Here is a 24,219-nt window from a genome sequence, read left to right as displayed (position 1 = left end):
CTATAGAATTGTATAGGTTGTCATTTTGTTTGTAGGGAGCATAAGAGCTATTTTTGAGTGTTGGGATGTATTGGTAATTTTGAGTGTGTGTTGGAGTTTTCATTTGGAATGGAGAGAATGGATTCCTTTTGTTAATGGTGACCTTGGGCCAGGGTCAAGAGCCTAGGGTGTCCCCTGGTCTTGAAAGCTCTATGGAGACCTCTAAGAGGGAAGAGTCACCAGTCAAGCTAGGTCACCAAGAGGGGTACCTGACAGTCCAAGGAGAAATCCGGGATCTGTCAGAATTTTCAGAGGCTTAGGAGTGGACACTGGTAAGACACCAGCAGTATGGTGCACCAAAGGAAGTCAGGACAGGAACTCAAGCAAGGCAAGAACTTGGAGGCAGGAGCTCATGCAGAGGTCATGGAGAGGGGCTGCTAACTGGCTTGTTTCCATAATTTAGCCTGCTTTCTAATAGCACCCAGGACCACCAGCAGACACTGAACCAGGCCCTTCCACACTAATTATCAATCATGAAAATGAACAAGATTAGTAAAAACTATAAAAATTGAAACACAGATACAACTTAGGTATAATTGTTAGACAAGTGAAAAATTTTAAGAGTTGCTGGGTGGTGGTGGTGCATGCCTTTAATCCCAGCACTTGAGAGGCAGAGGCAGGCAGATCTCTGAGTTCGAGGCCAGCCTGGTCGACAAGAGCTAGTTCCAGGTCAGGCTCCAAAACTACACAGAAACCCTGTCTGGGGAAAAAAAAAAAAAAAAACAGAAACCAAAACAAAACAGAAAAAGAGTTACTTTGTCCTGAGACTGATGGACAGACTGTAAATTGGTGGTAAAGGGGGCAAGGCTAGAGCCAGGTGGTTGGGCTTGAATTCCACTGATGGGGTTCCCACCCATGCTAGTTAGTTTTTGTGCCACAAACTTGGGCCACCTGCTAAGAGTGACCCCTGGTTGAGGAATTGCCTCCACTGGACTGGTGTGTGGGCATGTATGTGAGGTGTTTTCTTAATTGCTGATTGTGTAGGCAGGCCCATCCCACGGTGGGTGATGCCCTCCCTGGGGAGTTGAGTGGGGGCTGTATAAGAAAGGTAGTTGAGCAAGGCAAGGGGCACAAACTGGTAGGAAGGTCCCCCTCTGCATCTGTGCTTCAGTCAGTGAAGGGACAAAACCCACTCTATTTGTACTAGGTCCCCAAGGTGGCTGTCAGCAGAGCAGGAAGTTCCCTAGACTGGAGCCCAGCTGCTGAAGGTGGCTGGCAGCAGAGTGGAAAATCCCCTGGACTGGAGCCAATCAGAGAGTCAGCCGTACCCCCCTCCCCCATGCCCATAACAGTAAATTTGTGATTTCTTTTTTGCCTTTATAAACCCTGCCTAAGAAAGGTGGGATGTGGGCTCCCACTGGGCTGGTGTGCAAGATGAGGGCCAAATTGCGATTTGCATAATTAAATCTTGCTTTTGCATTTCTATGAGTCTGTGTCTCTAGCGGTCTTCTTGGGGTCCCTGCCACTCCACTACATCAGCACCTTGGCTTCCCTTGAGTATGCGGCTTCCTGTGATCATGGTGGCTTCCCTTGATCATGGCGTGTAACCCATAAGCTAAAATATACCCTTTTCTCCTCTCATCAGATTTTTATCACAGCAACAGAAAACAAAATAGAGCATCTTCTGCTACAGAGTTATAATGGATATTATATAATATATAATGTATATTCTATCATATATTAGAACTATCCTAAGGATTATGTAAAATAATCCACATAAGATGTGTCGTACTCACGTAACTGTTAGTTGCTGGGTTGAACCTCTTAAAGGAGAATTAACATGTTGAATGGGGAACTCATAACCCTTGGTTTGCAATTTTGTTTTACTTGCTGTTTTGTCCCAACTCTTTTTTTTTTTTTTTTGTCATGGATGTTTGTTGTCTAAAGAGACTAAAAATCCCATGGCCCTTTCTTCTCCTCATGACTGCCAAAAGGTCCATATGATTTAAATTCTCAATTATGGTATGGCGTCTTGGTGCTGAACATTGGCTAGTATGGGTCTGAAGTTGGGTCTGTGTTGAGGCTCAGGTATTAAGAATGTTCGTATGAACATAAGCTAGTTAGACCATAGAGCTTGCTGGGTCATCATCTGCTTGGGGGTGTGTGTTTTAATTTTATATGATTTATAAGTTACCTACAAAAAGTAGCTATTCATCAATACAGAATCAAGAAGCTGGTGGGGGATGGGTGCTTCCAAGGAGATAGGATGAAACCATTTTATGAATAGATTTGATAAGTTGAATTCTACATCAGACCTAGTCTTGAATTCTTCTGTTTTCCAGCTGTGTATTCCTTAAGAAAGGTGGCCTTCCCTAGGGAAGAGCACACCTATTGGTTGTCCAGTGTCAATTGCCAGCTCTAAAAACATACATACGAGTAACATACAGATGAAACAGGTTATATTTAGGAATATGTATACATATACAAATACATATATGTATTTGGTAACAGTGAAAAGAGTCCATGAATTTGAAGGAGAGAGGGGGAGGGGTATATAAGATGGTTTGGAGGGAAGAAAGGGCCAGGGGGAAATGTAATAAGATTTACATTTAAAAATGTAAAAAGTTAAAGATACACCCAGAAAATAAAATAAGAATTAAAAAAGAAAAAGGAAGCTTCCTAGGTGTGCTTTACTTCCTAGGTGTGCTTTACTTGCCGTGTGAATCAACTTGGACTACACTGTTGAATTGTTAGAGTCAGTTGGGTGAGTAATCTAAGACAATACAGGTAGTGTGGTCCACGTTCCTAATATGTGCTCGCTCTTGGCCTCTCGCTCTGCTTGAGCCTGAATTTAGTTCAGTTTCCCAGACTGGCAAAACACAAATACAAAACCAACGAAACAAGGCTTCCTTAAAAAACAAAACAAAACCCATACACTACAAGGGGGAACAACTCCATTCAAAGTCTCTGGCACCGAATGAGTGGGAGGTGCGTTCTTCTATAAAAAATGGAATGGAATTGAAGCCTATGATTAATTGAGATTGGTGGAAACACATTGGATGTTCTTGTATTGATCCTCTTTAAAAGCTGAGGTATAACATTAAATCTTAATTTAGTGAAGTCTTCACTAAAGGAAGCCAAGATGATTTGCTCTGAAAACATTACTTCTCTATAGTACTGTCTAATGCAAGGACAGCATTTGGAATTTTAAGATTTGTGCATAGTCGAAATCACCTTTAGTTTTTTGTGTGAATATTAGATCTCTCAAATTCTATTTTGGCAAAGGCTAGGTTGCCAAGTTGGTTACATCATCAGTGGCATCGTAGGCTGCTTGTTTCTGAAGCAAGCCAATTTATTTTGTGCTTTTGTGGACGAGACCAGACTCAGTTCCTGACTGTGGTGCCTTGGTACAGCGCGACGATGACCTTGAGAGTACAGATTTAGAAGATTCAAATTTGTGGGTGATTTTCGATTGAGAGGTTGGAGATGCTGTGCCGGGCAGTGCTTCAGCCTGGCTCTTGTTTCATTTTCCGTATTTACAGGAAGGCTTCATGGCACAGAAGAGCATGGGTTTGGAGCCAGACAGAATCGTTTACCTCTGCAGCTTAGTTCTTTGACATCCTGGAATGTTGAGAGGCTGTTGTACAGAGCTACCATTCTCTGGTCACACTGACACCGTTTTCATGAGTTCTGCTGTGCTTGTTTGCCAAACAACCACCAAAGTTGGGCATGTTGACTCTTGACTCACAGAAGGAAGGGCAGGTATGGCCAATGGACTGGGATCGGGCCACTCTTCCAAAGAGTTGTATGCAATTCTTCGCTAATTACATGAGATCCTGGGGAGGGGTCAAAGTATATAGTCTGGGAAGACTTAAGGAGTTGGGGCGCTCCTTATCTGTGCAGCATGGTCATCCATGTGGGGTGCAGAATTTCTACCCTCCCACACCCTTGCCCATAGCCGCTTACCCACTGCTAAGTCTAATAAGCTCATTGGGTTTTCAGCGTGAACTTGCGTAGAATTGTACCTCACTTTGACCTTAGGAGGAGGAGTAGACACTGCTAAAATATTCCCCAGGGAAGAGATTTTAGCAATCAAGCCTCTATTTTCTTCACCTGTCAAGGGTGACCTGGAAAATGTATCTTGAATGCTGCTGATGAGAATGAAAGGGTCTAGGAAAATAAAATTGCTCTGAGCATTGAGATAGGCAGAATATAGATTCGAGGGTTCCTTCCAGCCTGCAGTTCAAGGCTCTTATTTATGGCTGGTTAAACTTGAAATACCAGAGACTCTTGTTCCTTCTGAGAGAGCTGAAAGAAACCATCACTTCAGTAGCTTGAACATTCACTCTGCGCCACCCCCCCCCTTTTAAATTTTATTTTGAAAGATGGAGTCTTGCCATGTAGCTTAGGCTGGCCTTGAACTCTTGGGATCCTTGTGTTTTGCCTCTGTTGTGCTATTATTGCCGGCATGTGATTCCAGGTTCTGCTTGCCCATAAGTTCATTCTTAAAATGAAAAAAATAAAAGAGGTAAGAATTAAATGGTCAAGAGTTGATGATCTATCGCTGATGTCATAGAGATAATTTACTCAGATTATTTCATATTCTCTTGGTTAATGTTGTGGTGCTAAATCAGGTTGACTACGTATACAACAATTTTTGTTAAAACCATAGCCAATATTGGTAAACATTGTAGAATAGACATTAACATAATTGTTATCAGTGAAATTAATTCCAGACATCTAAAGGGTTGTTTTATATTCACTATTAAGGGGCTGACCTAGATAGAAACCTAATGTATTTGAAATATATCCATTTCATTTCAAGGTACTGTCTTCTCTGTTTTTACTTTTTGAAAATGTTTCTGATTTGAGGTCAATGTTTTAAACTTCCATGAGTTTTAAATTTTTACTTAAGGAATCAATCCTGACACAGAAATCCAAGCTTTTCTAGCTAAACAATGTGGATGAGGACCTGGGCACCAACAAGTTTAATTATCAACAACTGTTGATTTTTAAAGATATTAAAATTTGAGAGTGTCTGGGTCATTGAGCAGGGGTGGGAGAACTTTGCAGTAGAGATGAGCTTTGGCATTGATGGGGACTGACATGCTACAAACTGGTATGAGCCTGTCATAATCCTTAGGAAGTTTATAGAGTGATGGAGGAGTTACTTTCATTGGTTAATAAAGAAACTGCCTTGGCCCATTTGATGGGCCAGTCCTATCAAATAGGTGGAATAGACAGAACAGAATGCTGGGAGGAAATGAGGCAATAGCCATGCCTCTCCTCTCTGGGTCAGACGCAATGGACGTATACTAGAATCTTCCTGGTAAGACACCACCTCGTGGTGCTATACAGATTATTAGAAATGGGTTAATCAAGATGTGAGAGTTAGCCAATAAGAGGCTGGAACTAATGGGCCAGGCAGTGTTTAAAAGAATACAGTTTCCGTGTAATTATTTTTTGGTAAAGCTAGCCATGCAGGAGCCGGGCGGCGGGAATGCAGCCCGCCGCTCTTATTACGATAGAGCAGAACACTGTAATGTTCTGAGGTTATATACTACTATTATTCACATGGTATTGAAGGTGTCTGTTTGCTGCTTAGCTAAATAAAGGAGAAAATAGATCTCTGGCAAAGAGAAGATGAAAAGTGTCTAAGTTTTCCAGGAGGTAGCGGAATGGAGGCTGAGGCATGGGGTAAACCAATATGTATGGATTATCTGTGCCAAAGGAGCTCCGGCCTAGTGGGTGGGACTAGACCCTGCTGCCCAAATGTCCTTGATTGTGCTTACAACAAACATTAGTGACGCTCAGTTGGTTTTCCAAGAAGAATTTCTAGGTGCATTTAATGTGAGAGATCTTTAGTAATAGATAATATATCCTTTCTTCTTGAAAAAAATCTTTGCCTAAGCATCATGAGAGTATTATTTTATAATTCATTGCCACTTTAGAAGAGGACACGTGTTCCCTGACTTGATGACTCTGGGGGGAGCAGTTTGAAACAAACCCCGAGACGTTAACTTTAAGTTACTATGTAGCCAATAATATTGTTTCTTTATGATTTACAAGATAGCCTCAATTCTCATGTTTTCAAGTTGAGTTCTGGTGAAGCTTTTGCCTCCCATTGGACAGCTAATGAATTAATTTCTGTGACAGCCGTTCATTCTCTGCTATTTGTGTAATCGGAGCTCCAGGGTGGTAAAGACCACGCTGATCGGAAGAAGACCAGGAAGCCCTAGCAAAGACTCAAACTCTGCACTGGAGCCCTGAGCACTGAACTGCTGGGCATTTGATCCATTCATGTCGCAGTAGAAACTTTCAATCTCTAGTCCTTAGAAAGCACATAGTTAAGTGCTTGGGTTTAACTCTGCCATTGCAATCTTGGAGTTTGAATGAGAGCATTCAAACTTGAGAGTGTGTTTCTCTGATAACAACACATTTTGAGCAACGGAATTAAGTTCAGAGGCCAGACTTGGGGCATAAATGACTTGATACCATAATTAGGAGTCCGTCAGTAGACAAACAAGAGGGAAATAAGAGGCTTTCTGAGGCTTGAGCTAGCAGGGATGCTGGTCAATATGTGAAAACCACACTAGTGCATTAGGCTTCAATTTTATTTTCACTTAATCTACCTTAAAGTTATATAGGAAAGTGAATTTTTTTTTACAGCGATGTGAAATATTTATGAGAGCTAAATTATAATACAAGATCTTAAGTTTCTGCTCTAAAGAAATACATTTAGAGTCACGAATGTGGCATAGTCATTGCTGGGGATTAATAACGGGAAGGTTGGCTATTTGAATTTATCTGTAGAATGATTTATGGGAGAGGTCTGCATTTCGGCTGATGACTCCTGCATGTCCCATGCGGGGAGAATGTAAAGTGTTCTGTTTTGGGTATATTCATGGGTGATGTAATAGTTACTCTTGTTAATATGACTTTAAAAACCACCTAGGAACACATCTCTCCATGACCATCTGTTGAGATATTTCAAGAAAGGCTTATTTGATGAGGAAAGAATCGCCTTGGATGTGGGCAGTGTAGTCCTATGTTCTGGGCTTCCAGATTAAAGCAATAGTGCAGAGGGCTGCGTAACAGTCTTCATCCTTGCTTCCAAACTGTGGATGCAATATGACCAGCCTCCTCCTACCCCCAACGTCATTCTTTTCCTGCCACGATGGGCAGTATCCCCTTTAAATTACGAGCCAAAATAAATCCTTCTCAGTTACATCTTTCTGGAAACATCCACCCATAAAAACACAGATGTATTTCCATGAGGATTCTAAATCCAATTGCATCGACAATGAAGATTTATGACAGCTATGAATGCCAACGATATGATATATACATAAACTTCCAATGTAGAACAACTGGCAAGACAGTGAAGCTAGTTATAAACTAGTCATTGTCCTATAGAGAACAGACAGCGTTCTCTTGGCACTAGCATGTGTAATAGAGCGCTGCCATTGAGTTCCCATTTTATCTTAAAACTATCTTTTGGGGTATATTTTGACAGACCCTTTATACTTGGAAGTAGCCAAGTGCTGCCAATACCTTGCACTACCAGGCAGGGACCACACTTGGGCTGGGAATTCTGCTGGCAGGGTCCCAAGGCCATTTCTATTCTTCCCAGTAGGACCTTCCTTATCCATTGTCATCACTGTTCCCTGCTGTGTGTGGGATGCTCAGGTATTTTAATTTTTTCTTTGATTAATGGTACTGGTGATGGCACACGTCACTGGGATACATGGGGTGTAATAGAACAACAGAAGTTTCCATAAATACAGGCTACGTTTCTGTAGCAGTTTGTGTTTGTTTTTCTTACCTGTTTTCTATGGTGAGCAGCTGATGATAGAAGATGACGACCTAGGCTTATCTTTTTTTTTTTCAAATGTTTGGTTATGATATAATAAGACTATAGAGGAAGATTTTTTAAATATTTATTTATTTATTATGTATACAATATTCTTTCTGTGTGTATGCCTGCAGGCCAGAAGAGGGCACCATGTGGTTGCTGGGAATTGAACTCAGGACCTTTGGAAGAGCAGGCAATGCTCTTAATCTCTGAGCCATCTCTCTAGCCCACCTAGGCTTATCTTTGTGTGAGGACACAGTCTTGGGACATAGTCCCAAGTTTAAGATCATGAGAAGTGGTTACATTTCATTCAATATTAAAATAATTAAAGAGATTTGTGTATGAGAAAATAAAGGGAATAATTTGGTTTTTAAACTATAATATCTATGTAAATTTGATAGCTATTATGACTTATGAAAATGTGAATTTGATATCTGTTATAAAAAGAAGAATATATTGAAAAAAATCTTAAATATTTTAAAGAGAGGTAGACAAATCGCCATGTCTTTCTTGCATGGCTCCAGGGATGAACCTTACTGGGCTGGTGAGGGAAAGAAGAAAAAACACAGACTTGACACATGGAGAAAAACTCGGTTTGGGTGTACTGGACTCTTTGCTGCAGAACTCTCAGCACTCAGAAGTAAGAGGGTTTATTATATAAGATTGAGCAGGGAGACAGGGTTATTCTATATGGATATACAAGGAGACCAGGTTTATGGGGTATAGCTGGATCAAGGGGACAGGTTGAGCTGATTCAGGGAGAACAGTCTTTGGGTCGTAAATATCCTGAGGGAGAAAGCCATGGTGGACTTTTTCTGCACCGCTATCAACATCAACACACTAGAGGGAGACTCTTCTATTCCCTTCTGAGTTTCACTCCCCAGGGGGAGGAGGCTCTGCTACTTTCCTCTGAGGTGATGGAGCGCTTGAGGTGATGTGTGCTTGGGTCAACAGCACACATTCAATCAGGGCTTCCCTCAGGCCTTGCTCTGCCCCCTACAGAAACAGTGGTCTATATTTCTACGAATTTCTTTTCTAGGTAGAAGGACTAGGGATTGTAGCCATCTGAGAAGACTGAATGTAAAAGATCCTGTCCCGGAATTATAAAATGCCATAGCTCAGAGTCCTTATAAACACAGGCTATTTATTCAAATAATCATATCACGTGAAGAAAATTGCTTCCCATACCAGACTTTTGATGCATTTGAATCTTTATTCTACAACACAAGCGACATAAATACAGTATCTTTTAAAATATTTTCTCTTTAGAATTCGCTTTTCACGTCAGATAAAATATACACAAAATACACTTGCAAGCTTGCTTACAGAGACCTGAAAAAACAGTGAACTAACAGATTATATCAAACCAGACAGTTATAGCAACTTGAAGGAGAGTGGTTTTCAGGACTTTGTAAAGGTAAATGTGGCTAAGTAATAAGTCAAAACAAAAAATGATACTTCCTTGACAAGGCCTTTGGAGTAAACAAAATAATTCAAGGCTCCTGGTGAACGGGCTGCAAGGATGAATTTTCCCTCTTAATAGGTAAAATGGTAAGTCTACTCAATCACTATGGCTATACTTAGCTTCATTTATTCATAATTTTTAATGAAAATAAGCTCATTCTTTGGTATAATACAAAAATGGATAAAAGGAATGCTGCTACCTAGGGATTGTATCTCACGTGGGGCTAGGAACAGGGGAACTATCTAAAACGTAATTTGTTTGTTTATTCCTCTTAGAAAATCGCTGCAGAATAGAAGTCATTTGGCATTTGGTTAGAGGAATAAATATTTGAGTTTTAGCTCTCCATCTTATTCCAACACATACTCACACACAAAGCAACAACAAAAAAACAAAAAAAGAAAGGAAAGTAACCTTTCCCTCTAGGTACCCCCTCCTACCCTATCAGACCACATGATATTCTAACCACAAGGTCTCACTGGAAGAGAAGCCCAAATACCCAGATCATTCATCTTTGACTAAAAGTAGCTACCTACTGGGAAACTGACTGTTACCATACTGGACCAGAGGAAAGAGCTGCCCGGGAAATGGTGGCAGAGGGTGAACACAGACCTGAGGTGCTGTGGATGGTCACTGCTAGCTGGTGGTGTCAAGGGCTTAAGCCTCCCTAGGTCTAAGAGAAAACCTAGCCTGGCTTTCAGGTTCTCCCTCTTCTGTTTTGGCAACAGTTGATGAAACAGTTTGGAAATAAGTCTTTGTAGAGACTGAGTTTTAAAATGTAATTGAAACCAGAATTAAAGGAACTCTATGTTCATAATTTTAAATTGTTATGGGAAGAAAAGGAAATAATAAAAGAACTCAGCTATGTACAACCACAAAGTCAAAGATGAATTCTTGACACCGTTAACATTACGATGATATGCTTTGACTCATTTTTAAGTATCTAGAATGATTGCCTTCTATTCAAACAATAGTCTAAATGACATAAATATAAACTTTATTGGGTCAATGAAAATTATATGGAATTAATAGTTTATAAATGGGCAATATTTAGAATAAATTACTTTTCTCTTGAATCCTTCTATGCTTCTTTTAAAAATTCATGTTTATTTACTTATTATTTTTGAGATGGAATCTCACTGTTGTCCAGGCAAGCTTGAGTAGCTGGAATTACATTAATAGATTTTTAATTTACTTGGATGTTTAATTTAATAAAAACACAGATCATCAGTTCTTTTTCTTCCTATTGTATGGTCCTTATGATTTAATCAAAAATGAACTCTAAGGCTAATTAACTGGGCAAGAGAGTTAAAATTTAAACTAAGGCCCCTCAGTATCTGGGTTAACAAAGCACACAGGCTGACTTTCCTCTCTGTCCCATCATGTTGAATAAGAATTAGTTTACCTTGTGCCGATCTCTTTAGAGAAACAATATTTACGGAAACGTCAAGACCGGCATATCTATTGCTCAAAAGGAACTGTTTCACTTTGAAAATTTCCACCAAGCCATTTAGTAGACTCTTTACAGATAAACATGGAACTAAAATCCTAACCTCCACCACACAGTTAAGTGAAAGACAAGGGTGCCACCAGAAGTGTCTTAACGTGTTGAAATGCTGCTAAGTTAATGACCAATCCAAGATGTAAAGTAACTGAAAGCAAGCAAACTACTTAAAAACTAAAACTTCTGTAAGCCAGGAGCCAGGCCATAATGGAGCCATACGTGGAAACATCTCATTAAAATGATATAGGAAGGAATGCAAGTACCACATAAATTTGATTACCTTCAGTACAAGTCAAAGGGTCAACAGGATACAAACAATCATTCATAGAATTAATGTTTCTAAATACAAAGACGGGAAGCTTGGACTTATCTCACTGTTCCGCACAACGCATACATTCACTGTCTTCTAGTGTGTAAGAATCAATTGGGAGCGGGGACTGGAATGTTGTAAGTAATCTAATCCCAACCGGTCAGCCCATGGGTCAGTTCAGTTTAGTGCTCGATAAGGCAGGTGGATCTGAAAGTCAATGATTTCTAGCTCATGGCTCCCAGAGCTGCAGCTTCATCTGGGAGCTTGCTAGAAATGCAGATTGCCAAATGGAGAGAATCAGAAGCAGGGCGTCTGCGGCTTAACAAACCCGTAGGTGAATTTGCATGCATGTGAAACCCGTAGGTGAATCTGCATGCATGTGAAGAGTTTGAGAACCACTGTTCTTCAGGCAAAAGAAACTAGACACCATTGGCTCAGTTGCCAGGACAGGAACTCACAGAGGGAAACAGTTCTTAAGATTGAAGGAACTCGGCTGGATGGGACCTTGACTGTTGGGGTCAGCCAATCCCTTCTCCCTAGAACCTCTCTGCATGGTGATACAATGATTCAGTGAAAGCTTTTGTAGGGTGCTACTGATGTCATAGTGTTTTTTAATTAATTAATGGTATCCTGTTTATACAGAAACTAATCACTGTTCTCAACTTAGTTTCTCCTGAATAACCCTGGGTGTGTATGATTTCCCCCCCTTTTTTTTCTGTTTTTCCTAAAGTAATGTGTTTATATTTTGAATATCTAAATGATGTTTCTATTCCAACATGTCAATGAAATTTTTAGGTAACTTTACGTCAATTACAAATACTATAAGATAACCCAGAGCAAGGGGATTTCTTAAAAACAACCTCTTTCTAGATTCCTCTGTTATGAATAGTGGGGTCATATTTTCCAAGAGAGCATAATTATAAATCAAGCTCTTTACCAGTTTTATAAATCTTTCCCAATATCAAGCTCATATTTTCAGTTAAAAAAATGCTCAACAATGTTTCTTTACTATTCTAAGGCCACGCTAAATCTTGCTGGGTTCCTGTTCAGTGGTTCCCAAACACGTTTGTGTCCTCAGGTTATTGAAGGACACTGGAGTCTCTGGCTCTTTCCTCACCTATGGAAGTAAGCAGAAATGTTGGGGTGTGGCACATGGTCCTATAGATGCTGTCCTACCTGGAACTTCAGCCCATCTTGTACAAAATTGTGGTTTCCTCTTCAGCGGATGTATACAGTTTTAGAGGATTAGTCTGTGTGTCTCCAAGCTTTGATAGTGACCTGTAGGCTGCGCACTGGCCAGAGAAGCTGGCAGAGGGGGCTCCATCGGCTACAGGGCACTTTGTTGATTGAATGATATATAAAAAGGGTTGTGAATTACACATGTCCATGCAGGCTGCCGTGTTTCTTTCATTTACAGTCAGACGGCATGGCAGTACTGAGCCCACTGATTCTCACTAACATTACTGAGTCTTTAACACTCAATGTTTTCTTTAGGGTTAAGGTTTGGATTTTGATATCCTTTATGTTCTCATCATAAAGACATTACTTTTAAGTCTTACTTTTAAAGTCCACATAATACTCCAGATAGAGCTATGAAGCAAATGATTTCATTTTAAGCCTCTAATGAGGGCCTTGCAGTTTTCCTGTTTTCTCATGCTGCGGAGCTTACTCAGTGCTGACCGCTCAGCTCGAGAACGTGCGGGCTTTGTGTTCAGGGGTACTTCTCTGCAAACACCTTCAACTTTTATTTGTTAACTTGTGTAAATTATGGACCACTCTGGATCTGTGAACTTAACTAGGGAAAGACCCAGGTTTTTTAAAGTGACCCAGTGTGTTACCTCTTTCAACAAAGACCTTCATTCTGTTTAGTTTGGTGGCACTGATAACAGATCGTTACATTTTTCAGCAACTATTTATGTTTATGAGTATTTGTCTGCATTTATGTATATGCATACCACGTGTGTGACTGGTGCTCCCAGAGGCCAGAAGAAGGCATCATATTCCCTGAAACTGGATTTTGAGATAGTTATGAGTCACCACGTGAGTGCTGAGAACTAGAACCGAATCTTTTGCAAGAGCAGCAAGTACTCTTAACCCCTGAGCCATTTTTCCAGTCATAGGTTTTCTAATTAAAGAAGGAATTGTTCCTACCTAAGTAGCGCTCTTCTCTATTTGGGGAGACGATGGGTCTGGTCTGTATTACCTTCCTGAATTAAGGCTACTGGACAAAGCCGCTCCAATGACTGTGGAATTATTTTTTTAAACAAGATGCTTGTGTTGATCGTCACACCAGGAAATCTAAGTTAAGAGGACTTTGGAAATTAACATTTGTGGTTTGAGGCAGGGTCTTACACTGTAGCTCTGGCTGTCCTAGAACTCACTCAAGTTGGCCTTAAACTCAGTACCGTTCTCTTGTTCTCTTAGCTTCTCCAGTGCTAGAATTGGAGATGGAAGTCTGGCTTGATTCAAAAATTTCAATCTGAACTGAAATGTCTGTTAGCATCTTCCTGAGTCAAGTGACGGTTAGTGACTAAATTACCTAAAACGGTAAAATTTTGTATTCATGGAGAAAGCTGGGTCTACCATGAAGGGAAGAAGAGAACCAAGTGTGTAAAGAGGCAGCCTAAACATCTTTAAAAGCTGACTGAGAGCTTCGGGAGCTAAGTGAGGCTCTGTGATTAGTTTATGGGCCTTCCATTATTAAATCTGATACCTTGCTCTAGGCTCTCACGTAGCCCAGGCTGGCTTCAGATTCCCTATGGACCCGAGGATGCCTTTGAAATTTCTATCTTACTGCTTCCACCTCCGGAGGGCTGGAATTGTGGGTGTGCACCATGCCGGGATGACACATGATACCCAGGCACCCTGCCACCTGGTTTATGTGGTTCTGGGTTGCTTGTTTCATGGTGCACAGTTCTCTAAGAAAAGGAGGGGAAGAATGTCTAAGCAATAGAACTTTGACAGTAAATACAAGCAACTAGGAGCAACGTTCTGCTCACCTCGGGACATACAGTGACGATGACTCTTTTAAGCTCAAAAGTCCACCTTGACCTTGATCATCAGCCTGAGTGACTAAGGAAAAAACACTGATTCCATCCAGAGACTGAAAGGGTGGAAGAAGAGAGGGGCAAAGGCAGAGACTAGACATGCCTTACATGTAGAGGGACTTACAGTAGTGAGGGAAGGGGCCGCTGCCCATCCTAATTACCTGTCCATTCTCTCGCCTGCAGGGCAATGAAACTGAAGGCCTACTCATTGATCATGATTTTGCACTGAGTCATATTCCATTTGGAACTGTAAGTAGCTCCCTCTGGCTGGACTCTGAAGACCCAGAGGCCTTTTCTGGAGTACAGAGAGCTGTGGAGGTGGTCTAAGAACACGCGGGACCTTGAATGAACTCTCAGAGGATGGTGGGAGGATATGCCAATATTTCCCACATTGCAGGTAAGGACATCTTGGGTATGACATTAGGGCTATCTCAACCTTTTATTTTCAGGCCCTATTCAGGCTGTTAGAGAACACGTCCACAAAAGCTAGTCTTGCATGCTTTTGTAACTAGTCTGTGGTAGACCAGAGTCTTACTTCTGGGACATATGTACAAGGAAATTGCCTTTTATACTTCAAGAAAAGTCACATTTTGTGACATGCTGTAATTCTGTAATCTGAGGTGCTCTTTCTAGTAAAGCGAGGTACTTATAGGCCAAGCAAGAACAGATTCCCCCAAAGAATCTACAAAATTAAACAGCTAGGGTATACTGCTTTTGTTGAGAAAGACAAAATGAAGCAAAAATCTTTAACTCTTAACTACATTTACAAGGCATATAAAATCTAAGGTTGTAGATAAAATAATTCATTGTTTATTCAAACAAAGAGTTGAGAGATGGGAATACAGCTCAGTGGTGGAGAATATTTGTGTAACTTGCATGGGACCCTGGTTTGATTCCCAGCACTAGAAAAGAGAGAAAGCAAAACATCTCTTCAGGTCAGTTTTTAAACTTGAATTATTACCCAAGTTGAATCATTGTCTCTGAAGGCAGAGATTGTTTTGTGGAACTAGGAAAATGTCCTCTAGATTCTGTGGTCTGTGTGGATGGCATGGAGAATGGGGATTTCTTTTTGACCCCCCCCCCCAAACAAGCCAGTCCACCTTTCTTTGACCTTATAGATAGCTATTGAGTTCTCATGGAGGGCAACACTAATGAATATTACTGCTGGATAAAGTTCAAGCCCTATGAGGTCCTTCAATACTGAAGAGTGAAGTCTCATTTTTAAAGGATGATATGAAAAAAATATTCACTTAAAATATTTGTCTGAATAACATGAGTTAAAAGAGAGTAAATTTGCTAGAGAGAAGTGTTTTATATAGAAAAAAAAGTTTTCTAAATTCATTGTGTCCCTTCCCTTTCAGTCTAGAGTTTGTGTAACTGACACCATCATCTCCCAACTGTGCTGTAGTGGAAGGTTTACAACGATCCTGTCACGGTCCCTAGCCCACCCCTTCCAGCTGTATCCCCATCCCACACTTCTTGCCCCTCCCCTGAGAAGTATGCCCACCAGATGGAGGACTTCCGAGTTCGTTTCCTCCAAAGGATACTGATATAAAGTGAATTGCATCTTAATAAATCTGAGTGTCATACCTTACAGTCAGATAATTGTGGGGCATAGAAATGTCTGTGCAACAAAAGACTAAGGCACCATTTTTCTTTGTCTGCCCTGGGAGCAGAAGCAAAGACTCATGGGACACAGGGTCATCAGTATCAAAGTCTCGCGATAGTGCACACCACTGCTGAGCCACAGACTTCAAAATCACGCTAGGAAAGAATTTCCTTCCTTTAGAAACAGAGAAATAAAGGCACAACAGTACCTTACCTGGGGACGTTATGACTATTAACCTGAAAATCTTAACAACTTAAGAATAATGTTGAAATGGTCCTGAATATATTTTTTTCTTGATTAGAGCACTGGAAAAAATACACTTTTGCAGTTTTCTTCCCAACCAAATTATAATCATCAGAATGTAAAAATTCTTCTGATTAATTATGTCTGGTGCTAGATATATGAATATATATATATCAGCTTGACTCACCGGCAAATGTTTTCTTAGGACTTACATTGATTTTTGAAAATGATGGATTAAATGGATCAGCCTCGGGCTTCTACAGGAGAGCTCTTAAAAACGACCCATTTGGGTAGACTACGACAAGCAAATGCACTTGGAAATTAAGTTTAGATTTAGAAGCGAATGCAGACTCTCCTGTAACAATGTGCTAGGCCAGAGATCACCGTGTCCCTTGGATACCACTTGGCATCCAGACTAGCCCAAGACTGGCTAATTTTCAGAGAGCTTGGAAAAAGCTTTGTGTTACTAGGTTTCAGAGAACTAGTTTCTCAGAGACCTAGCTTGAATGGGCTGGTGGTAGGGAAAACGCAATCAGCTGGATGGACAGACAGACTCTGACCACAGGGATTTGAGCCCTCTAAACGATGATGTCATAGACGCGGCCCACTCTTCCAAGCCATTCCCTCACAGCCTGCCGAACTCTGATGTCAGTCACATGACAGGTCAGCTGGCTGATACATGGGAACACTGCTGGCTGGAGGGCCGTGAAGGTCTGGTCTGGAAGGATTTGAATCTGATTGAGAACGGTTAGCACCATGTTGGTCCATGCCTATGAGAGAGGATGGAAGAGAGTTACTGGCTGCCTCATGGTTTTACAGTGGTGCTGTTAAGCTCTGGAAATCTGCACATGGTTTTCTCAGGATTGAGCCCTATATAATAATAATTTAATGTGCCTATAATAAACTGGTTTTTATTTCGCATACTGAAGGGTGGGAAGAGACTCCTCTGACATGAGGGATGGCTTAGGTTTAGCTTTCACAAACTGTTATGACTAAAAACGCAGGAGGAGATATCAGCATGGGGTGCTGATAGTTCAATTAGCTGTCTGCTAAGACCTGGATCACTTGGGATCCTTCTACCTTAATTTAGGAGAAGATTTAAAATCCTTAAAACCTCAACACATTTAAACACAATTAAGACACAGGATTCACCAAGAAACTTACCAGCAAAAGAATAAACAGCTATCTCATGGTTACTGGATACTTTAAAAACAACATAGCCCAAACCAGGGATGTCCCTCAGCGAAGAGGGCTTGCCTTGCATGCATCGGGCTTTAGGTTCAATCCCTAGTACTGAAGAAACTAGTCTAGCAAACTTAGGCAGACTCGGTCTTACCAAGTTTACTTCTCTGTTGTATATGTTTCAAAGGAGGAGGCATGACTCCTGTAGGGTGTATTTCAAATTATGTACATGCAGAGTTCCTCTGATGCACCTCTAGCAAGACTCTACAGTAAAGGACTTCATCTAGACTCACCCTAGTTCTTTGTTTCCATATTTTCTTATACTGGATAAACACTACCAATGCTGTTTCCCCCTCAAACTCCTTTTGACATGCTATATATGTGCTCAGGATGGTTAAAATAATCCATTTTAACACAGCAGCATCCAATCTGGCTCTTTTCTTTATACACTGTTTCTGAACTACAGAACAGACCCAGAGCCATATTCAAATGACAGAAGAAGAGCTCAATGCCAGCTAAGGTCTATTTGTAAAATCAGCCTTAGCGTCTTATTTATACAGGTGGCTTCCTACTTCTAAATTGTGTGTCACAACATTAAAAAAATGGTTTCTGAAATGACCTGAGGAGAAAATTTGTTTCTCAGGCAGATGGCACAGCCTAGGTACAGTCATTCTGACTTGGAGGTATGATTTATATCACCTGCTGTGTACCAGATCTCTGTCTGTCTGTCTAATGTAGCCTGAGCTGCCCACAACATGTAACTCAAATATTTCCAAGGATGACTTTGAACTTATATCTCTGTCTTCACTTCCTCTGTTGGGGGATTGCAGGACTGACCATACCTAGTTCAGGGAGGTGAACGGGAGGGGGAGGGATATAACCCAGGGCTTCCTGCATGCTAAGCAAGCACTCAACCACCTGAACTCCCTCCTTCATTTCCCCTGCTGGTTTCACATCTCTGGGGGTGCAGGTTCTGCAAGGGGGACACTTCTGGCATCTGCAGAAAACTGCTAGCTGGACCGCACCTGGATCTGTGCCTCCGCATCTCGCACGGAGACACTCAGGGAGCTCCCAGTGGAGCCCGAGCGGGGTCTCTTCTCCTGCCGCAGCAGCTCTGGGCCTGCGCTGAAGGAATGGCGCATCTGCCCTTGGTCCATGAGATGCTGTGGCCGCTGAAGCAGTGGGGAATCGGGACCCCGGGGCCCCAGGGGCTCGCCCTTCTTATCCACCTTGACTTCCTTGGGGAAGGCAGGCAGGTTGTGCGGCTGCCTCCTCTTCTTGTACTCCGTCATCAGCTTTGAGATGGTCTTGTCAGCAGCCATGGTGCAAATCTTGTTCCCCGCGCTCTCCCACCACTCTTTCTTGCGGCCAGGATCCTTCCTCTCTATCTTGGGGCTGGGGGGTGGTAGCAGCAGCACGTCCCCGCTGCCCACTCTCAGGCTCAGAGGCTCACTTAGGTGTTCTCTGCGATCATCTTCCGAGGGCGTGTTTTTCCCGGAGAAGCCTCCCGTGGATGGTGTGGACGACTCAGACTGGAAGGAGGGGAGGATGAAGAACGGGTCACTCTTGAAGGTGGGTGGCTCCTCCAAGCTGCTCTCCAGGTCCAGATGCATCTGGATGTAGTGGTTACAGAGCTCCATGCACAGCTTGTGCAGCCTCTTGACCAACCACACCCAGTCTGCGTTGCTCACTGGCTGCACACTGAGCGAAGGCAGGCGAGCCCTCCATTGCCTTTTCTCCTTGCCTCGTGGAGGGCTCACCTGTGCGGTCTCCTCAAAGATGTCTTCATCCTCCGACGAACACTGCTGTGAGGAATCAGAGCTCCTCTCCTCCTCGTCGAAGAGGGCCTTTTTCACTTGCTCCGCAGTGATGGTTTCTTGGTTGGTGAGAACGGCACAGACCAGGGCATGAAAGTAAATGTTAAAGCTCATGGCCGACTGTCGGTACAGATTGGCGGCGCCTCCGATGCCTGACACTTTCTTCAGCAGGCACTTCAGGCCGGGGCTTGTGTCAAATTCCCGGGCAGTCCTGTAGGAGTCCAGGAGCAGGTCAAATATCACAGCCAGGTTCTGCATGGAGATGTATCTGAGGAAGCCAGCCAGCTTGGTGTCTGGCACTTGGACCGACGTCTTCTCCTCTCCTGGAGAGGGACCTTTGACAAACTCTTCCAGCAGGACGTCATACAGGTTCTGGAGCAGTACTTGGTGAGAAAGCAAGCTCACCACTATCTCCCTGAAAGAAACACTTCAAATGCAAAGACAGGGAACAGTTAGTGGCTTTCTGCCTTCTCCCTTCTTTCACAGCAAGGTAGGCACGATCCACTTCAGAACATGTGACACCCAACTAAGTCCATTGTGTTCCAAAATTATTTTTAATTATGTGTGTGCATGCATGCGGGATATGTGGAGGCCAGAGGACTATTTGTAGGGTTCAGTGTCTTCTATTTCCTCCACCGTGTGTGTGCAGGGGATCTAGCTTAAGTCATCTTACCCAGTTACAATCACCTTTACTCACTAAGCCATCTTGCCTGCCCTTTAATATTAATCTCTCTTTAAAAGGGGTAAACTTCCCTTTTAATCATAGCTGATAGAATTCCTGGCACTTTTTTAAAATCCAGGAGCTGTTGATGGTAAATTAAGGTACTGAATTATCAAGCCATAGGAAATAAACACAACACCTTCATAAAAAAAATACATACAATTATAAATCAGGACACCCCTAACCCTTCTAACCTCCTACACCCTATTTTCTTACACACATGCATATGGAAGTCTTACCGGCTTGTTTTTGCTACCAAGAATTTTCAAGGGTCAAATGCTAATGCTTTAGGCACTGGAAATTTCTATGCTACTGCTATTATGGTGTTACCATTATAAAATTGATGTAGGTGGGTCTTCTTTCTATGTGTTGCTTTCATTGGTTAATTAAAGAAAACTGCTTGGCCTGATAGGGTAGAATTTAGATAGGCAGAGTAGACCGAACAGAATGCTGGGAAGAAGAAGGCAGTGAGACAGACGCCATAGCCCTCCTCCCCAAGATGGATGCAGGTTAAGAATCTTCCCGGTAAGCCACCACCTTGTGGTGCTACACAGATTATTAGAAATGGGTTAATCAAGATGTGAGAGTTGGCCCATTAGCTCTAGCCACTTACTGGCTAAGCAGTGTTTAAAAGAATAGTTTCCGTGTAATTATTAGCTAGTAAAGCTAGCTAGGCGGTGGGAAGTGGCCCACCACTCTTTCTACATAAAATGAAAAAAATAAATTGATAATGTAGCAAGCCTGGGCAAACAGCATCCACTCATGTCAATTCTCTGTCTGCCAGTTTGGCCAGGGGGACTGTGGCACAAAGCTTGCACGGTCATTTGATTTCCCTGAGTCAACTTTCAGGTCAGCTCTGTAGACTGAGAGATGAGAGAGCGCTCATCCTCCCTAGACATCACTCAGGGCATCTGGCTGAGCAGTGGGCAGGTAATGAATGACAGTTCCACACTTCTCTAATCAACAAACAATTCAGATAAGGTAGTTTATATATAAATGCTCAAATGCTTGGTTTGGCTGCTTTTTGTACTGAGAAAATAATTTCTATTTCAGGCTATCACCACTTTAATTGACCAGTGTGGTTTGTGGTCTCATGTTCCTTTCATTGCTCCTAGAATTTTATGAAAATAGCTTCTATTGTTTTATTGCCTATAGCATCATGCTGCCAACTAATTCCTGTAACTGATACAAGGTCCAGACTTCTTTAAAGACAGGATCTGATGTAGCCCAGGCTGACCCCAAACTTGCTATGTAGATGAGGATGGATGTCCTTAACTTCTGATCTCCTGCTTCCAACTCCTACATGCTAGTACTCTACACAGGAACTACTGAGCCACCCTTAGGGCCAGTCACCTTGTTGGTATTTTATTGTTTTAGTCTGCCCGACTATGAAACAGAATTTTAAAATTACTTCCATACTTAACAAAAACGATTGTTTCAGCTAGACAAACAAAAAATCATCCGTTAATCTAAATACGGGCTTTCACTTCATGTACTTGTCACTGAGGAAACACCATGACTCTCATTCAGGATGAAATACACAGCAAGGGGCTGCCACCCTAAATCAGTAACCCTGTCAGACGGCTGAGATGATCTTTGCAGTGTGTACATTGCACACACATACAACACACCGTATTTTAACTATACAATTCAGCGGTGCTGAGTGTTGTCACTGTGCTGGTATAAACGTCACTGTGTCACTCAAAAACCTTTTCATCATCTCGGGCAGCAACTCCGTACATTAAAGAACTCCCCCTCTCCCTGGCTCCTATGTAGATAGCTTTTTGATTAAAGTCACTCAGTATTAGCAAACCTGAACATCTGTTCCTCTGCAGAAGGTTCTACTTGTCCTTGTTATTAGTAGTCAACTTGATAAAAGTCTAGAATCACCTAATAAAAAAAGTTTCTATCTTTTCCAGGTTGGTCTGTGGCTATGTTAGGGGTTGTACTGACTGTCTTAAGTTGTTATGGGAGACTCCAGCTCACTGTGAGCGGCACCATGTCCTAGGCCTGTAGTCTTGGGTAAAAGAAAGTTAAGCATGAGTCAGAGAGAGCCAACAATTTATGGTTGGTGATTCAAGGTCCTACGCTGACTTCCTTCAGTGATGGACCATGATCTGGAAGTATGAGCCAAAGAAACCCTTTCTCCTTCAAGCTATTTTTGACCAGTGTTTTATGACAGAAACAGGAAGGAAATTAGAACATTACCAATTTGGTCTAAGTCTACAGCTTAAGGACTCGAACTAAGAAAGTAAATCCTTTACAGATCTGCTCAGTTCTCTATCATCTGTACTTTGCAGTACTATCCTAAAAAGAAGGGCAGTATCTTATCTTTTTCATTGTCTTTAACATATAAAGTAGACAGTTATGACCTACCCTTAAAAGCTGATGTTGGGGGAAGCAGGAGCTGGAATTGGGGAAAAGTCCATGGGATACTGTTAAAGTTCTCTTTTGTGTGACAGAGTCATGCATATATTTTTCATGTTTCATAATTTGAATACATATATATATATATATTCCATGTATTCTTTTGTGTACAACAAATACTAGCTAAAATATTCCATGGGAATTTTACCTAAATGGTTGTAGTATTAAAATGGCTATATTAACAAGCTGTTACTGAAATCACCCAGAGGCGGTGCAGTGGTAACCACTGCCTTTGTTCAAGTTGCTACAGTGAAGTCTCACAGATTGTGCTGTTTTCTAATCAGAGATGTTGATTTTACAGCGTCTGGCAGTTAGAAGTCTGAGAAGAGAGTATCAGCATGACTGAACTCTGGTAAGGGTTCTCTGGTAGCTGTAGCTGGGACAAGGGAGCACTCCTGTTTCTCTCAAAGGCATCAGTCCCATTCATGAAAGGTTCACACCTCATGATTTACCAATTGTAACCTGAGGAGTTAGGATTAAGACACAAGTTTGGAGGAATGCCAACCCAAGTCCTTTGCACCTACTTGCTCCCCAGAGTGGTGAAGGGTGGAGGTCCCGTGTTCCTCCAGAACTTGGTTTGCTTCTGGCTTTCACACTTGGTGGTTGTATATTTTTGGATATGTAACTTGGCTTTTCTTGTCCTCATGGGTTAAAAGGCAAGTGGGATGTTATCTGCTGTACCCTTACCCAATGTTAAAAAATGATTGCTATTAATTTCCCAAAGCAAAGCCAGGTCGCTTTGCCTTTGCATCCAACTCCAAGAACAAGGATTTTTCAGGAAAGAAGATAGTATTTAAAATTTCTTCTGGTAAGACATGGAGCTTTTTGCCTCCTGACAGCATAGTTGTATATATTAGTCATTGAAATGGTCTGAATTCCCTGAACTGTGCCAATCTGAAATATGGTAGTTATGTATTTTAAAGTCTTGTTATGATGCCTGGCTAACCTTGGATTCCTGGGCAGAAGTGACTGCCCTGCCTTTTGTTTAAAAATCCAATTAACACTTTAAATAAGATTATTATACATATGATTTTTTGAACTGAGTTGTATCCTATCCAAATGCATATGTCAAACTCCTAATCCCAGTCAGAATAGATCATATTTACAAGAAGGGTCTTTGAAGAGGCAATTAAGTAAAAGTGAAGTCATTTGGGGGGATCTTAGTCTGGTATATACACACTCTTTGTTAGAGGAAATCTGTATAGAAAAACATAGAGGAATCGCCATGGGTGGACTCAGAAGACAGCCATCTACAATCTTAACAAACAAGTCCTGCCCACACCTTGACCTCTGACTTTGAGCCTCCAAAACATATGTCGGCGTTGTCAGTCACCGAGCCTGCGGTGGTTCCCTATGGATTAAACAGTATACACTGCATGTGTAAAATGTGGTTAAAAGGCTTGCCATTTACATGGAAACCTTTGCTAGATGATCCACAATGCTGCTAGTGTTCCTAGCTAGAGCCTGGATTAAGGAGAGGGAGTGAGAAAGAAAGGGTGAGCGTTCTTATTTAAGAGCTGTCTCTGGGTTTGCAGCAGCTTACCTTTTCTTGGCATGCCCATTCGGCTTCTCATCAGGAGGCAGTTCAATGATGAGCTGACAGGACTGAGCATGATCGAAGTTGTTTGGAGTCTTTGGTGAGCACTGGGTGTCCAGCATAAACACCTGCAGGAAGAATATATACACAAAGGGATAGTTCAGAAGCCCACAGCTACTAACGCCACTGACAGCCAGCTAGTGACCCCAGGTAAGTAGTTTAGTCTTTACCCATGTCTTTACTTATGAAGTGAGATGACAATGGCTTCCACCTGATAGAGCTGATGAAATAAATTGATACATGTATATTACATATGCAGAGCAAATAATAAACATTGATTATCATTCTATCACATGTCAGTTCATTACCTCCCGAGTATGACACTAAGCAGTAATAACAAATACAAGGGGATTGGTATTAGTTTTCTTTCAGTTGCTGTGATACACTCCATGACCAAAAGCAACTTGGGGAGGAAGGAGTTAACTTCATCTTACAACTTTCAGGTCATAGTTAGTTCATGAGGGAA

General features: G+C 41.8%; 1 protein-coding gene across 1 annotated transcript in view; it reads right to left on the bottom strand.

Annotated features, from left to right (window-relative positions):
- Positions 1–9,032: 9,032 nt before the first annotated feature.
- The window catches only part of Arfgef3 (ARFGEF family member 3), a 156,647-nt gene continuing 141,460 nt past the window's right edge, over positions 9,033–24,219 (bottom strand). Inside the window, exons 32-34 of the mRNA XM_005360974.2 lie at positions 23,700–23,821; positions 18,217–19,435; positions 9,033–16,779 (exon numbers count right to left, since the gene is read on the bottom strand). Coding sequence (XP_005361031.1) covers positions 16,588–16,779; positions 18,217–19,435; positions 23,700–23,821 — 1,533 coding nt within the window. The 3' untranslated portion in view covers positions 9,033–16,587. The remainder of the gene's footprint in view (positions 16,780–18,216; positions 19,436–23,699; positions 23,822–24,219) is intronic.

This window comes from Microtus ochrogaster, linkage group LG4 (genome assembly GCF_000317375.1).
Source record: "Microtus ochrogaster isolate Prairie Vole_2 linkage group LG4, MicOch1.0, whole genome shotgun sequence".
Taxonomy (NCBI): domain Eukaryota; kingdom Metazoa; phylum Chordata; class Mammalia; order Rodentia; family Cricetidae; genus Microtus; species Microtus ochrogaster.
The sequence above is the reverse complement of the archived record's forward strand: the minus strand, read 5'-3'. Positions and strand labels throughout refer to the sequence as shown.